Genomic DNA, 17584 nt, shown 5'->3' with positions numbered 1-17584 from the left:
TTCAGTGATAGTTACTAAAGCCTGGGAAGGGTGAAAGGTGGGATGAGCAGGGGTTGGTTAATGGGTACAAATATGCACTTAGATGGAAGGAATAAGTTCTAGCATTCAGTAGCATAGTAGGCTGATTATAATTAACAATTTATTTTATAGTTCAAAATACCTCATTTCAAAATAGCTGGAAGAGAAGATTTGAAATATTCCCAACACAAATGACAAATATTTGAGGTGATGGATATCCTAAATACCCTGATTTGATCATTATACGTTGTATGTGTGTATCAAAATATTACCTGTTCTCTATAAATATATAGTTAGTATGAATCAGTTAATACTTTTTAAAAATTTCAGTTAGGAAACTTAGGCAAGAGTCTTTGAATTGAAAGGACCCACAAAGTGTTTCACATAATTAATGGTAAACTGTTCTTCACCAAGGTTTGTCAGAATACAAACAGCTACTGCAAGCTTCCAGAGAGGAGGAGGAGATGGAGGGGCTGGTGACTGGAGCAGATTATTTCATATACACTTATCCCTTGCTACCTGAGGGGGATTGGTTCTGGGATCCCCTACAGATACCAAAATTCGAGGATGTTCACATCCCTCATAAAATGGCATAGTATTGGCATATAACCTATGCACATCCTTCCCTATACTTTAATAATCTTTAGATGATGTATAATACCTAACACAATGTAAATGCTATATAAATAAAGACTGGTTGTATTAATATAGAGAGATGAATTGGTTTAATAAGCAATCCCAGAACTCAGTGAGTGAATGCAAAAGCTTATTTTTAACTCATCTCATTGTCCAGGGAGTTTTCAGGCAATCACAGCTGCTACCAAATAGGGGCTGCTACCATATTTTAAGGCCTCTGAGTCTTCTATTGGATCCTCTGTATCTTGTGGGGAGAAAACAGAGAACATAGAAGATCTTATGGGAAGTTTTAGGAACTAGGCCTTTTCATTAATTTTGTCCACATTCCATTGGCCATTACTAGTCACATGGCTCCATCCAGTGCAAGTAGACCTGGAAATAAAGTTTAGCAATATGACAGTGTGAGAGAATTACACAGTGTAGTAGTTTGTGTCACTAGTATTACAATTCTGTGTTTAAAAATACAAATTATAATTTTGTAATCTATTCACTTGGATGAAAAAGTAATTGGCTGGGCACGGTGGCTCACGCCTGTAATTCCAGCACTTTGAGAGGCTGAGGTGGGCGAATCACCTGAGGTCAGGAGTTTGAGACCAGCCTGACCAACATGGTAAAACCCCGTCTACTAAAAATACAAAATTAGCCAGGCATGGTGGCGCATGCCTGTAATCCCAGCTCCTCAGGAGGCTGAGGCAGGAGAATCTCTTGAACCCGGCGGGTAGAGGTTGCAGTGAGCCAAGATCGTGCTATTTTCCAGCCTGGGCAACAAGAGCTAAACTCTGTCTCAAAAAAACAAAGTAATTGGTATGGAGTCCATCTTTTCATGTCCCATTGAGACAAGTTTTAAATGAACACAGTTCTGTGATTAGATAAGGTTTAGTAGTGAATTAGTATGAAAAAATAAGCAGAATTAAGATGATTAATGAGATTTGAAGCAATTTTATTTATTATCTAACTCATTTGATGAAAGTTTTGAATTGAAATTCAACAAGCACATGTAATAAAATGTAATATGGAGAGATAAATTAGGATGAGGGAAAATGAGAATAGAGGTGGAAAGTCAAGACCATATAAAAGGGAAACATGGTTACAGTTTGATGGTGAGAGCTCAAATTTACTGGTGATATTTCATGAGTACCTATTGTTGAGCATTTGTAGGAAATCTGTGGGGATAGTAATCTAAAACAAATTTCATTAGTAATTATTTAAGGAAAAGTAATTTAAACAATAAATTTTAGCCATTTATGTTTGTAAAACTGTCAAGAGTGAGAATGTGAATATATGTAGTACCTAAGACAGTTTAAAGCCAGTTTTAGTCTTATGTGCAATCAAATTTGATTAAACATATCAAATCTTTATATATATGTGTGTGTATATATATGTGTGTATGTATATACATATATATGACTAAAACTGGCTTTAAACTATATATATATATATATATATATAGCTTTTTGTATCAAGGTCTTTCTCTGTATTATGAAGTTGAGCTGATAATTTAGGTAAACAATAAGTACTCCAAGGGTACTTGGTATTGTAATAACTTGTTATATTTGAAAGAATAATTGGGTTCCCTTTAGGCAATTATAGTCCAAAATAAATGAGAAAAATGTAATGTTCAATTTGATAAACATAATAAACAGAAGAATATAATAATTAGGCTACCAAGTCAAAGGAGAAGAATAGATCAATGTGGTCTTGGTGACAGTGGTGGTTTTATTAGTGTATTTGGTAACTATAGTGTATTAGGTAACTATTGTTGTATAACAAATCACTCAGCTTAGCATCTTAAATGTAAATATTTATGACCTCACACAGATTATAAAGGTCAAGATTCTAAGAGTATGGCTTAGCTAGTTCTGGTGTAGGCAGGAGGTGACAATCAAGCTGTTGGCCAGGACAGCAGTATATGAAGACATGACTAGAACTGGAGAACACACTTTCCAGCTCATCACATGGCTTTTAGCACATGGCTTCAGTTGCTCACCATGTTGGTCTCTCCAAAGGGTTGTTCATGTTATCTCTTCCTCTAGAGCAGGAGATCTGAGAGAAAGAGAGCAGCCAAGGTAGAAGCAACAGTGTCTTTTCTAACCTGATCTCAGAAGTGATATGCCATCACTGCTGCCATATTCTGTTGGTCACATAGAGCAACCCTAGTATGATGTGAGAAAGAGAGTGTGAGTATATGTATTCACAAAAGTATGAATACCAGGGAGGCAGGAATCACTGGGCACCAACTTGGAGCCTGCCTACCACAATTGGGATGGATTTTTAAACATTAACTTCGTAGGAATTGTGGAGGAGACAGAAAAGTCAACTTGTCTGACAGAAAGCGAACTTTTCTCATGATGCTAGCCTAGTGGGAGATACTTGAGTCCAATAAATCTGATAGTTGTGACATTGAGGATACAGAGTTGCCTTTTCCAGTTGGAAACTAATAAAAGAAGTAACAGGAACCATTTGAAGGGGACAATCATTTTATATGATGGTGTAATGTTTAAGTAATTATGAAGGAAGATTACTTTAACCGTGCACACAACCTTACAGATTTAAAAAAAGAAAACATTTTTTAGGAATTATGAAGGGGGATATGGAAATATTTCCTCCAGTGCTGCTGTTGCTAAAAACACTCTTGAGGTTTCCTTATTTGGAAAAAAAAGTCTGATTTCTTAACATACCTGGTTTGGTTTCCATCATCCAAGCCATGCATGTCATTTGCTGCTTAAATCCAAAATAGTTCTTGTTTTATTTGGTAAGTTATATCTCTGAAGCTTCCAAGATAAAACTAAGTGTAACAACAAGAATCTTTTGAGATGGATAAATATAGTTCATCACTCTTGAGAAATTGCTTCAAGAAGAATTAAGGTTTATTTTGGATAGAGACTCGGGCCTTCATTACAGGTGTAAGTTTAGGTTCCTTTAAGGTTTATGTTGTGGATGCTTTAAGTAAAAGATAATTTAAATGTTAACTATATTAAAGTATGTGATTCTTTTAAAAACAAAAATATAAAAGTTGTAATGTTTTATAAATTTTTTATAACATTTCTAGAAATCAAGGAGCTATCTTGGATTTTCTTTGTCTTAAATTACATGCAGGGTGTGAGGCTTCAGGACCGCAACTTCTGCCAGTGAGAGCACTAAATGAAGTCTTCATTGGGGAGAGTCTGTCATCCAGGTACTTTTAAACCAGTGATCTTGAGCATGGAATTTAATGTTTTAGTGCTTTTGGATATTTATTCCATTTCTACAACCTGGCTAAGATTTGTGAATAATCTTTTGTAAGTAATGGCAGTTCATTATTTAATGAAATATTTCCAAAACCTTCATAGACGTTAATATGTATTAAGGGGAAAGAACATTGTATAGCAAAAAAAGTTTGTAAAACCCTATATTAAATAAAGTTATTGTACTGCATCCCAGAGCCTTTAATCTGTTTATATAGATTCTTTATTATTATTATTATTATTTTTTTGAGACCAAGTCTCACTCTGTCACCCAGGCTGAATTGCAGTGGCGTGATCTTGGCTTACTTCAACCTCTGCCTCCCAGGTTCAAGCAATTAGCCTGCCTCAGCCTCCCAAGTAGCTGGGACTACAGGCACGTGCCACCACACCTGGCTAATTTTTTATTTTTAGTAGAGATGGAGTTTCACCATTGTTGCGAGAAGCCAGGGACCCCAAACGGAGAGACTGGCTGAAGCTGCGGCAGAAGAACATAAATTGTGAAAATTTAATGGACATTATCAGTTCCCAAAATTAATACTTTTATAATTTCTTATGTCTGTCTTTACTGCAGTCTCTGAACATAAATTGTGAAGATTTCATGGACATTTATCACTTCCCCAATCAATACTCTTATAATTTCTTAAATATTGGGGCTGGTTCCCCCGATACACCATGTTGGCCAGGCTGGTTTCAAACTCCTGGCCTCAGGTGATCCGCCCACCTCAGCCTCCCAAAGTGCTGGGATTAAAGGTGTGAGCCACTGCACTTGGCCAGATGCTTTATTAATGTTTTATTTTTATTTTTTAGAGATGGCATCTTACCGTGTCTGAATGTTGCCCAGGTTGGCCTTTAAATCTGGACTCAAGCTATGCTCCTGCCTCAGCTTCCTGAGTAGCAGGGACTAGTCGTGCATATCACTGTTCCCAGCTTATAAATATTTAAGAGAGTAATATACTAAGTATAAATTTGCAATTGATAGAAAACTTTTATAGGCAGTTCATATTAATATTTCCTATTAATTAGTGCTTCTTAAAGCTGATTTGTTTGCTTGCTTGTTTTTATAATTTGTTTGCTTGTTTTTATCCAGGATCCAATTAAGGATCACACATTGCATTTGGCTATCATGGCCTTTTAAAATTAAGAACACTTCCATCCTGTTTTGTCATTCATGATATTAATATTTTTGAATGGTCTAAGCCAGTTGGATTGCAGAATATCACTTATTTTAAATTTGTATGATTTTTTTTTTCATGTTAGATTCGGACTAGGCATTTTTGACAGTAATGCTCCATAGTTGATGTTGTATCCTTTTTAGTGTAACACATCATAAGGCAAGTGCACAGTTCAAGATTGTAACCATTATTGCAAAAATTAAGGTTAATGTAGTTCCTTATTAGGAGTGTAAAAATATATGTGTTTCATTACTGGCAGAATCTGTTTTGTGGGACTTGAATATAACTTAGGCTTACATTATCAACATAATTTTTTTTGCAAAACATTTTTGTGGAACACAGTGACAAGCTATAAAATGACTACTGTGATGTAAAGTTAACTCTTGATAGTACTTTAGAACCTGGCTTCTCATCCTTGTAGATGTAAGTAAATTAAGGGTAGAAAATTAGAGATGAGTTTTATTTGCTACTTTCCTGCTATTAGAACCATGTGAGTGACCCTTTGAAGATTATGTTGTTGGATCCCTAGTTTACTAAGAGTTCCATAAATTCTGAATTTTGTTTGCTGGAAGTCATATCCTTTCATAAGAACTTTAATTATAGTGAGAAAAACTCGTCTTAACTAAAAAAGATACTCACATTGTAGCCAATGACTCAACTCGGGTTGTGTTGAAAAAGAATTGAAGTTTGATTCAGCAGAATGGTTTGACCAGTTTTTTTGATTTGTAATTATTTTGTTTATGTAATATTTAACAAAAATACATTGTGCATGTGCTGTGTGTAATATGTGAGTCACTAGGGATGTAAAGATGAATAACAAAGGTAGTGGTATCTTAATTTTTTGGAGAGTAATACATAATTTAAAAAAGTTAAAAGTAAAATTTATTATTCGAAGATAAAATATTTAGGAAACAAAAATATAGTAAAGTATAAAAATATACTTTAACACAGCAAGACTTATGCTATATATAAAGTTTTCTCTTTTGCTGCATATAAAGTTTGAAGCAATACGGACATGAATTATAGATAGTATGTGGTAGACGAGAGAAGAAAAAATTTAACTCTAGTGATACAATCTTGTCATTATTCTAAAGACAAGATAGAGAAGAGAGGAAGAACTTTAAATGAGATTGGAGAAAGTCTACCTTAAATAAATGCAATGATAAAAATGTTTTGTGAGTTTATGCTTCCTTCAGGGAAGCCATTTAATGGCTTATTTTATTCTGTTTGTGTATTTTAAAGGTAACTGTTGAGAGCTAGCTTTGCTTTATAATTTTATACTTACTAAAAAATTAAAAACTTATATATGGAGGAAAACTGGCATCAGTTGATAGATTTTGGGGGAGTCTGAAGTTTCTTGAGGGGATTTTCAATCAAATGCTTTTATTTTCTGTGGCAGTAGTGATCTGGTTGGTTTATCTCATAAATAACTGATGCTGCTGCTTTTTGTGTTCTTTGATGTCTCACCTTATGGTTTTACTAAGTAAGGACAGCAATGGATTGGCTTCTGATGCTATTGAAAACAGTTTAACTACTGCAGGTATTATAACTCACTTTTAAAGATTTTATGACATAGACCCTTAGCCAGAAAGGAAATGAACATTTATTGGATGCCTGCTATGTGCCAGGCACTGCTTATATTGTGTGTGCTATCTCATTTAATGCTCATAGCAACCCTGTGAGAAAGGTAGTTGTATTTATTAGTGACAAAATTGAGATTTGGAGAGTTCAAATAACTAGCCCAAGGTCATACAATTAGCTAGCATCAGAACTGTAACGTAAACCCAGTATTTCTGATTCTAGATTCTGTATTGAGGCTTCACTATGCTCTGAAAACTTAAGTGCCTTGCTTGGAAAATGTGAAGTGCAGCAATATTATTCCTGCCTCATTTATAATGTTCTTAGATTTAAGAACATTTTAAAGGCCCAATTTTGTTTTCTTTTCTCTTATTTGTTCTAACCTAGAATGTCTTATTCTTGGGCTGTAGCAGTGGACAATTTAAGAAGAAGTATACCCACTCTAAAGGGACTGTGAGTTTTATTGCTGCCTTAAAAACATAATTTCCCTGAAACAAAAATTCTATGAATTGACTAATCCTGATAAACTTGCATGTGAGAATGACACTAAATTTGCTCATTATTTTGGGCTCAGCATCTCTCACCTGACTGTACTTGTCTTTCTCTCTGCCTCTGCTTCTTTTCTACCCATGCGCCCTTACCTTTAATCTCTTTTGTTTCTACTTGATTCTGGCATAGTAGCAGCCACTTCTATGGATTTGGCTGGCTTGTCTGTACATAATAGGCTCCTAATGTGTGTGTTTTCTAGGAAGATATAACAAAGCTATGAAATAGATTAAATGTGAATGTTAGGCCTGCTATGTTTTATTTTTAATAAGAAATTCTGACTATAGAGAAAAAAGTGAAAAGGAGTTGTATTAGGCAAAGCCCTCACAAATTAAGAGCTTACAGGATAAACTGTAAAGGTTAGAATAAGAGATAAATTATCCACAGTGGTAGTGTTTGTAAGCATGTCCAGTAATTGTTATTATTTTGAAAAGTTGTATTTTATTATGGTTTTAACTTTTTTATTTGCTGGAGAAAAAAATTCACTGTTGATCAGTGACACAATTATTTTAAGATAGAGTTTACAAAATAGGCTTTTAGACATTTCAAAAGTTCTTTGAATAGTTACAAATCATTTATGCATTCATGGAGTTAAAGAATAGTGCCATTTTTGCTAGTGCCAGAAAACTCATTTGATTTCATATTAATGAAATATTTTAAGAAATGTAAATCTCAAAGAAATTTATAGTTCTGGTTTATCTCTAGTTTTGTCCACTAATCCAGTATTGGTTGAGAATTTTCTTTACAGCTTTATTATCTAATCTCTGTTAGCTTACTACTAATTCAAAAGGTACATTAGCATGTAGCTTAAGAAACAATAGTTTAGTAGAAACTATTAATAACTTTAAGAATTAGAATCAGCTTTAAAATATATTAAGGACTAGCTACCAAGAGTGAAACTCACTTAAGAATAGTATTTTCTTTTTTGAATTCTGAAATGAGGCTCTGTGTATGTTAGATTCCATAAGAGCAATAGCACAATGCTAGCCAAAAATTTGCAAGAAGCTCCTATTTGAAATATTAAAGTATTGCCAGAAGGGAATATATAAATCAGACAGGCATGCAGACATGTAGTTTTTTTTTGTTTTGTTTTGTTTTTTATTTCTTCTAACTTTTTCACTTAATTAGTATTGGAATTAGCATCATGATGTGTGTGCCTACTAAGTCCAGTATTTCTTGGGTAAGCTGACTTAATTAAGATTTCCTTAGTTCTGAAGAAGACTATCTTATTTACTGTGAACCATAAGCTCAGCAAACAGTTTTATATTCTCAATTCACAGGGCTTCCTACTATGAGATTTCAGTTGATGATGGTCCATGGGAAAAACAGAAGAGTTCAGGGCTCAATTTGTGTACTGGAACAGGATCAAAAGCCTGGTAAGTAACTTGGGATGTTGCTTATCAAGTTTTGTGAAATATTTTTAGTAATGTAATATATTGGCACATCTAAGGCATGTAATACGCAAGAGGTGTCCTGGTGGTGTTATGTAGGTAGGCCAAGTTTCTGTTTCATTCATCACTGGGGTCTAGTAGTCCTGCCTTGACTTCTTGGATTACAGTTACAGCCTGGATTTGGTCATTATTGAGCACTAGGTTTGTAAAGGAAAGGAAATGAGAAGTGGTTTTGGGACTATCTTTTCTTAAAAATGAAAAATATTTTAAATAATAGTAAGAAAATGAATACAAAGTACAATAAACAAAAATAGACTGGAGGTTTGTATATTAGAAGCCTAACTGGAGATAACCTGGTGCATCCTATGTCCTGTTTACTCTATAACCTCCCTCTGGGTAGTCTCGTCTTCTTAGTACATTCCTCACAGATGCCTCCCAAACATACCTTCTCTCCTGAGTACAAACTCATATTCTAAAATTACATGCCAGATGGGATATTAGTAACACTTCAGATTCAACACATTCAGAACTGAATTTATTGTCTTCAGTTTTTCTTTTTGTGTTCTTTATATTGCTGAATACCATCAGCATTTACCCGACTCCATGTCTAGAGAAAAAAAGCAAAACATGATTTCTCAAAACCTTGTTCTTACCTTTGTAGTCCTCCATTCTTCATTCTCCTCTCTATATATCCCAGTCTCGAAATCCTGTTCATTGTACTTCTGAAATCTTAGTCCACTTTTTGGGTTTCTACTGCTGCTACTTTGGTCCAAGCCTGCACCTTTTTAGTGAATATTCTTTGTGCCTTACCTTTTATTCTTGAGGCTGTCATCTGCACTACACAGAGTAATATTTCCTTTTTTTTTTTTTTTTACTTTAAAAAAAAAATTATTATACTTTAAGTTCTGGGGTACATGTGCACAACGTGCAGGTTTGTTACATGGGTACACACCATGCCATGTTGGTTTGCTGCACCCATCACCTCCTCATTTATGTTAGGTCTTTCTCCTAATGCTATCCCTCCCTCAGTCCCCCACCCCACAAAAGGCCCCGGTGTGTGACCCTCCCTGTGTCCATGTGTTCTGATGTTTTATGAATGAGAACGTGCGGTGTTTGGTTTTCTGTCCTTGAGATATTTTGCTGAGAATGATAGTTTCCAGCTTCATCCATGTCCCTACAAAGGACATGAACTCATTCTTTTTCATGGCTGCATAGTATTCCATGGTGTATATGTACCACATTTTCTTTATCCAGTCTATTATTGATGGATATTTGGGTTGGTTCCAAGTCTTTGCTGTTGTGAATAGTGCTGCAATAAACATACGTGTGCATGTGTCTTTATAGTAGCATGACTTATAATCCTTTGGGTATATCCCCAGTAATGGGATTGCTGGGTCAAATGGTATTTCTAATTCTAGATCCTTGAGGAATCGCCACACTGCCTTCCACATGGTTGAACTAATTTACGCTCCCACCAACAGTGTAAAAGTGTTCCTATTTCTCCACATCCTTTCCAGTGTCTACAACAGAGTAATATTTCTAAAATGTAGATAAATCTATCTCTGTTCTCTGCTTTACAAGTTTCATTGACCTCTGTTCAGATTGCTTAATCTGTCATTTGAGGCCCTTTATCATATGACCTTAGTGATCTTATTGGCCTTATTCCTGCCCTACCCTTACTCCCACCTATGGCACACTAGAATTGGCACAGCTCCTTGCAATTCTCAGCACGCTTCTTGTTCTCGCTTGGCTTTTTATTTTTGCTCAATGCAACTTCTTCCTGCCTTGAATGCCTGAACACTCCACTTTCTATCCACTGGCTGAAAATTCAGTCTTGAAATGTCATTCTCTTTAGCAAATCTTTAACACTCACCTCTTTCATAAAGACAGTGAATTAATCATTTTTATCCTTCCCTAACACTTTTTCTCATAGCACTGTTATAGCCGTTATTACATTATTAGTTATCTAATATGCTAGTACCCAGCTAGTTAAAGCAACCTTATGGATTTGGGATGGTGACTAGGGTTTTTTTTTTTTCCTGCTTAATCTTTTGTGTGCACAGTACCTTATATGTATTCACTCAAAAAGTATTTTTTGAGTAAATGACTATACGCTCACAATTGTATATAGCTAAAACAATGCTTATCAAACTCTTACATTTGGATAGTTTGATTTAGAGTTTTATTTCCTACTTGTTTAGCATGACTTCTTAAACTATTTTATTATGAAAAATTTGTAATAAGAGTGACAAAATAGTGTAATGAATCCCCACATACCATTAGCTAGTAGTAATTATCAACACATGCCCAATCTTGTTGCCTCTGTACCCCTATCTATCTACTTTTGTTCTATTTATTTTGAAGTTATTTTTCAGATATCATGTCATTTAATTCATAAGTATTCAATAAAAAAAAATAGCCAAATAGTCTTTTGGAAAAAATAAGAAGTATCATTTTAAAAGATAGGTTAATAATTTATTTTCCTGAAGGCCAGTGAAAGGAACATTTCTAAAATGAATTTTCCAATAATTTTGTGAAAAAAATTAATCCTTTAATATGTTATAAAATTATTTTGTAACCATCTCATAGATTAAATTGAAAACATTACAGCTAACAGCTTTCATTTATGATGATAGCATCTTTCCTGTTGAACATGCTATGCTACTTTTTGAAAACTAGAGTGAAATTAGAAATAGAAATGGAAATTTCTGTTAGAAATAGAGATTGTCTTTACCCAGTATTCTTATCATAAAAAATGGGCAAAATGGTATAATTGAAAAGAGTACTGGCCTGGAAGTTAAGAGACCTGGTTAAACCACAGACTAGCTTTACATCTGTGTACAAATTTCCTTGTCTGCAAAATGCAGGAATTGGAACTGATAAAATACTTTGCCTTCTGAACTTCCGTGATTCTGTATGTTTATTTTTTATGCATTATAATACAAGCTATCAGTTATATAGCCCCTGCTACTTTGTACTGTGCTAAGTACTTTTATATATTAATTAATCCTTTTAGAAATCCTGGAAGAAAGTAGTAGCATTCCCATTTTATAAACGAGTAAATTAAAGGTTAGCAAGGATAATTTAGGCCAAAGTTATACAAGAAGTAAGAGTCAGAACCTGGATATAAGTACAGGTGTGCTGGACTGCAAAATCAGTGCCCTTTTCACTGTCATTACTACTTGTGCTGCTTCACAAGGGAAGGTCAGTTTTTAAATGGAAAGGGGGAGGGGTTCTGAGCTGTCTATAGAGGTCACATAGTTGAAAGAAAAGTCACTAGGTTGTATTGAAGAATTATCAAGATAAATTTGTAATTAATCTCAGTGAAGTAGTGCTTCTGCTAGAGACAATGGGGCTTCTGTCTGGGGAGGGGTGTAATTTTGATAGATTTTGATAGTTCAAGTTTTCAACCTTTCGGGGCATAAGGAATGACAGCCACTACAATGCTTTTAAAGCATTCCTCGCCTCCCACATGCACCCAGTAGTTGAGTCCTGTGTTGATGTTGCATTTCGATAAGTATGGGTTAGATTAAAATCTCAGCCTTCTCTATGTTGCTTGTTAAAGTTTTCTATTATTTCCTGTGCTCTAGTATAAAAGTCTTTCTCACAAGCTATATCCTATCCCTGCCACCTTGGTTACTCAGTCTCTTCTCTACCAAGCCCCATGCAGCTTGCTTGCATCTAACATGTTCTCTACTGCAATTCCCATTCATCTTTTGTCCTTTTCTCTTCAAGAAATGTAGGAAGAGAAGGGAAGCCTAGGAGCCAGAGGGGCTGGGGAAAAGCTGTATATTTCTATACATTAATAATTTTTGTTTTTATCATACTACCATCTCTGAGCACATATTTTGTTCCAAGCTAATTAGATGATCTTGTTTCAATTCTCACAAATACTCTGGAAGTAGGTGATTTTATTTTCATAAGTAGAATCCAAAGTTTCATAAGTTAACTGACTTTCCCAAAGCCATGTGGCTAATAAATGGTGAAGTCATGATTTAAATTTTAAACCTATCTATAAACCATAGACCTCTGAAGACTCACTGGAAAGAAAAGATTAGAATAGTCTATTTTTCTCTCTTTTAATTCTTGATAGAGAGGGGCTTATTTTCTTATATGAAATTCTTTAATTAGTCTTTACTTCTAATATGAAATGTGGAAATGTATGACTCACGGTAAGCTATTTGTTATAAAAGATAAACCACCAATCTCGGTGGCTTAACACAGTATAAGTCTATTTCTTGTTCTTTTAAAGTCTGCAGTGAGTGTTCCTGATTGGCAAGCAGCTCCCTGTAAGTGGTTATTCAAGGAGCCAGAGTTCTTCCATCACGTGGCTCTACCACCTTCTAAACATAGCTCCTCCGGTTGCTCTGCTACAGAAGGTAGAAGAGCATGGGGACTCCCCATGGGAGGCTGTGAGCCAGGCTTTGAAGTTTTATTCATCATGTCCACTCTGATTTCATTAGCTACAACTCAGTCACATGACTATATGGCATGAAGGGCTAGAAAATATGCGTTCAGGAAGAAAAACAGGTTTGGGGAAGAGTTATTCCGTGTCTGCATCTCCAAAAATTCTTCCACAGGAGACAGGATATAGGGGTGGTATTACACAGCAAATGTCTCTGAATTGTCCCATTATCATGTCAGTTCTCTGGTCAGTGGGGAATCAGGTTTACTCCGTACATTGGGAGAAGTACTACAGAGCCAGATCACCATATATTTCAATTAGTTTCTTTTTAAGATTGTTCTCAGTCCTTTTTCTCCATACATGCTGCCCTACCAGACTTTAAAGTTAGGAAATGGAGCTTTAGTAGTTGATGAAGATGTGATACTCAGTTTGTCTTCCAGTTTGGTAGTAGAGGTTGTATCTGATTTTAAATGGGAACTCTTAGAGTGGTGAAGGTTGTAGACCTAAGAAAAAAGTTCTCATGTTTTTGCATTTCTCCAAACATGAAGGGTACAGGGTTAGCAGGTATAAGAGTATCTCTTATTCTCCCTCCCTCAAAAAGTTGAGAGACAGTGATTTAGGTTTAGAGTTGTGTTGACTCATGTTATTCCTGTTCCTTGGGATTATCTGTTGAGATCATGTATGAAGAGTTATGAGGCAGTAGAAGAATTCAAAATTACTGGGAATTTTTTTTTTTTTAAAAACAACCTTTTCTTAGTGATCTTTATAGACCCCCAGGACAGAACTGTTTTGAAAAGTTATTCATGTTTGTATTAATGCTTGGTTTTTAGTGGTTAAGCAAGGCATTACACATGTAGAATATTTCTTCCCTTTAAGGAAACTATTTTATAACTTAAAGTATAATTTAATACTTAAAGAATATGTTAAAAGGTACAAAAGGGTATACAGCAAAAAGCTAGTCTCCTTTTCATTTCGTATCTGTAGTGCTTATCTCTAGATTCATACTATATATATTTTTTTTTTCTTAAAATGAAACAATATATACACTATATGATGCCTTTTGTTTTTTAACTTAGTATTTTGGTTATCCTTACACATCAGCACATATATTTGTATTATTTTTAATATCAATGAGTAGCTATAATTTATTTAATTAGCTTTCTGTGGGTTTCTATATTTGAGTTGTTTTGCTGTTATAAAGAGCGTTTCAGCTAATAATTTTTGTACCTATCTTTGTGTATTATAGATGGAGGTATATTTTAGGTTAAGTTACTAGATTGAAGAATATGTTCATTTTAATTTTGATAGTGCATAATTGCTCTCCAACTGCAATATCTCTGTTCCCATAAATGTACGAAAATACTTGTCTCATCATACCCATACTAGTACATTATTTACCAGTTTTTAACTTTGTTCATTTAGAACTTTCTCCAATTTCTAAGAATTTTCTATATTTTAAGTAGGTTATTCATTTGTGATTTTTAGCATGTTTTTAGAATTAAAACTAAAAATTTTGTGATTTTTGTTTCTAGGTCATTCAATATTAACAGGGTTGCAACTCAGGCAGTAGAAGATGTTTTAAATATTGGTGAGTACCAAAACAGCTATTACAGTAGTCCCCTCTTTTCCGCAGGGCCCATGTTCCAGGACCCCCAGTGAATGCTGAAACCTTGGATACTACCAAACCCTTATACTATGCATTAATTTCTTTTTCCTTCTTTACCAATATCATGGATAGAAGATTCATATATCTGATTATAAATCGTAGCAACCTCAGCATATGACCTTTTTCTTTGAGAACATTCACCTGTTCGTGCAAAGAAAGCATTTTATGGCTTCTCTTTGGCATATCTCATTTGCCGACATCACTACTTGTGCCTTGGGGCCATTATTAAGTTAAATAAGGGTGACATGAACACAAGCACTATGATACCATGACAGTCGATCTAATAACCAAGTCAGCTACTAAGTGACTAATGGGCCAGTAGCATGCACAGCATGGATAAGCTGGACAAAAGGATGCCTCACATCCCAGGTGGGTTAGAGCAGGACTGCGTGAGATTTCACCATGCTACTTAGAATGATGTGCAATTTGAAACATGAATTGTTGATTTCTATAATTTTCCATGTAATATTTTTGTATCATGGTTGTCTGCCGGTACCTGAAACTGGAAGAAAGCAAAATCATGGAAAGCAAAAGTGCTAATAAGGTCAAGGGGGGACTACTGTTTATGATAATATGCTATGTAATGTATACATGCTATTTTATATTAGCTATTATGTTATATAATATATATGTATTTATAACACATATACATTTTAATCATACTTTCCCCCTTTCCTTTTTCAATAGCAAAACGACAAGGAAATTTGAGTCTTCCATTGAACAGAGAATTGGTAGAGAAAGGTCAGTGACAATTGGTAATAATCACTAACAGTTTAGTTCTATTTCAGTTTTAAGAATGATAGTGTGAAGTGTTATTTAATTAGCAAAGTACTTTTTTTTTTACTCAAACATGCTTTTAATATGATATCCCCTTAAATGTCTTTAAGCAACATAAAGATTAAAGTTGGACTTGGTTATTGTGATTTTTAGTCAACCCTGAAATATAACTCTTAAGTCAAAGCAGTATAACTGCAAACATGTCCTGGGGGATAGGGAATTACAGAAAAATCTTTATCTCACAAATAGTAAGTGCATAGCTAAATTCACTATGCCATTAATATTCTCTGAATGAGATAGAATTCACTGAGCTATGAGTGCTTATTTTCTTATTCACTCGAATATTCTTTTTAACATTCTTCTCCCTAGTTTTGCCTGATTACCTCAAGATTCCTTTAAGAGAATTAGCGCTGTTAGAGAAAGAATACTTATCAAGAAATCTGAAATCGTAGGTTCCAGTTCCAGATCTACTACATCAGCTGTGAAACTTGGGCAAGGCTGTGATCCTCCACAGTTGTAAAAAGAGGGGGTTAAAGTAGATCATCTAGCTGGTGTTTCTAGGAGTTCTTCAAATGTATTCTTTACATTCTGTTTAAAACAATTTAAATTTTTAAACTGAAAAACACATTTGTTTGATTTGCATATCAGATTGTAACACACTGAAGTCTACTTATCTACCAGGATCATTCTTGTATGCACCTCAAATTAAAGCTATTTTTTGCTATCTCCATTGAAGGATATCCTAAAATTTCAAGGTAGATTGTTTTTTATAAAACCACAAACCAAAATGTGTTTAAAGTTACATCTACATACCTATGTAAGGATCTTCTCAACATATATGACAAAAAATATATAGACATAAAGTGAATATTGATACATGTAAGACTGCAACTGTCATCCATAGACATAAATGCTTGGATTTGAGTTATCTTAACAGCCTCATTCTCATTGATTACCTTAAAATGAGTTAGCAATACCTTCTAACCTGATACAGTATTTTAATAGTGTCAGTTTATCTTTATTGTTAGGTTTCCACATAAGACTTCCTTTTTTGGGGGGACAGTTTGCCTCTAAAATAGTTTGAAAAAAGAAGCAAATCTCTCAAGCCCCATTCAGCCTTCTAAAATGGATTCTGGTCTCCTTCACTCAATTTGAGACCTACAAGATTATTTTAATCATGGTTCATGAATTAGCACCAGCAGTAAATCTGTATGAAAGGAAAGTTAGGCACATAGAGTAATTGCTTCTTAATTATATAATTCAACTTAAAAAACAATATATATAAAATAACTGAAATTTATGTGAGGTATATATATAAATTAAGGGTATATATATACACACACACAGACACACATATATACACATACATATACACACATATATATGTATCATTGTGGTTTTCTTCTTTTAATAAACATACCAAAGCTTTACGTTGATGAATGGCATTCCTTTCAAGATTTGACTATCTTTAGAAGCAACAGTGAATGCCAGTGATGCAATCACTGTTACAGACATTTGTGAAATTACTCCTTTGAAATTTCTTTCAGAGCTAGCATGCTTTTTTGTGGTGTGTCACGGAGCCAAAGTTTTATTTTTGTGAGTGAATTAGATTTTTTTTAAAGCCAGTAATTCAAATGAAACTTTCGTAAATAAGGTAGATTATCTGACAGTCTTTTAATTTTTTTAACGTAGTACTCAACTAAACTTTCTTTCAGGCCTGATATCTTTGTAATTTTCTCAACCAATTTGTGCTTTGTATTCCAGCCTTCATGTGCCTCTTGATTAGAGAGAAAGGTCCCAAAGATTTCTAAAAAATATGTTGATGTATTGGAGAAAGGATATTGCCTGTTGTCGTTTGTGACTGCATTTTATATTGACGCTGTTTGCTTATTATCATAGTTACGAGCTCTTTGATGTGGTATTTTGGAAAGAACTTGGCAGGGCAATATGGCAACTCAAGTTCCTTTTTTGAATGCATCTATCTAGTTCCTCCATTGTTTAATTACAAGCTCTGAAGCTAGTGGTTTTTTTTTTTTTCTTTTTCCCCAATTGTACCTATTTCTACTGTATTGTGGGTGATGTGTGTTTCTGTGGGCAAATCATGGTACCTAATTCTTATTTATAAGGTTTTTTGTTACTGTTTTTAATGGAATATGTGTTACGAGTTTCAA

General features: G+C 34.4%; 1 protein-coding gene across 2 annotated transcripts in view; it reads left to right on the top strand.

Moving 5' to 3' along the window:
- NADK2 (NAD kinase 2, mitochondrial) overlaps positions 1–17584 on the top strand; it is a 45486-nt gene that overhangs the window by 22485 nt on the left and 5417 nt on the right. Inside the window, exons 7-11 of one of the 2 annotated variants that reach the window (XM_015139873.3) lie at positions 3751–3829; positions 7016–7081; positions 8455–8550; positions 14503–14558; positions 15324–15377. In XM_015139873.3, coding sequence (XP_014995359.1) covers positions 3751–3829; positions 7016–7081; positions 8455–8550; positions 14503–14558; positions 15324–15377 — 351 coding nt within the window. The remainder of the gene's footprint in view (positions 1–3750; positions 3830–7015; positions 7082–8454; positions 8551–14502; positions 14559–15323; positions 15378–17584) is intronic. The other variant, XM_001092624.5, reaches the window with a different exon arrangement.

Source organism: Macaca mulatta, chromosome 6, assembly GCF_049350105.2.
Source record: "Macaca mulatta isolate MMU2019108-1 chromosome 6, T2T-MMU8v2.0, whole genome shotgun sequence".
NCBI lineage: Eukaryota > Metazoa > Chordata > Mammalia > Primates > Cercopithecidae > Macaca > Macaca mulatta.
Note: the sequence above shows the minus strand (reverse complement) of the source record. Positions and strands in the feature narration are given on the sequence as shown.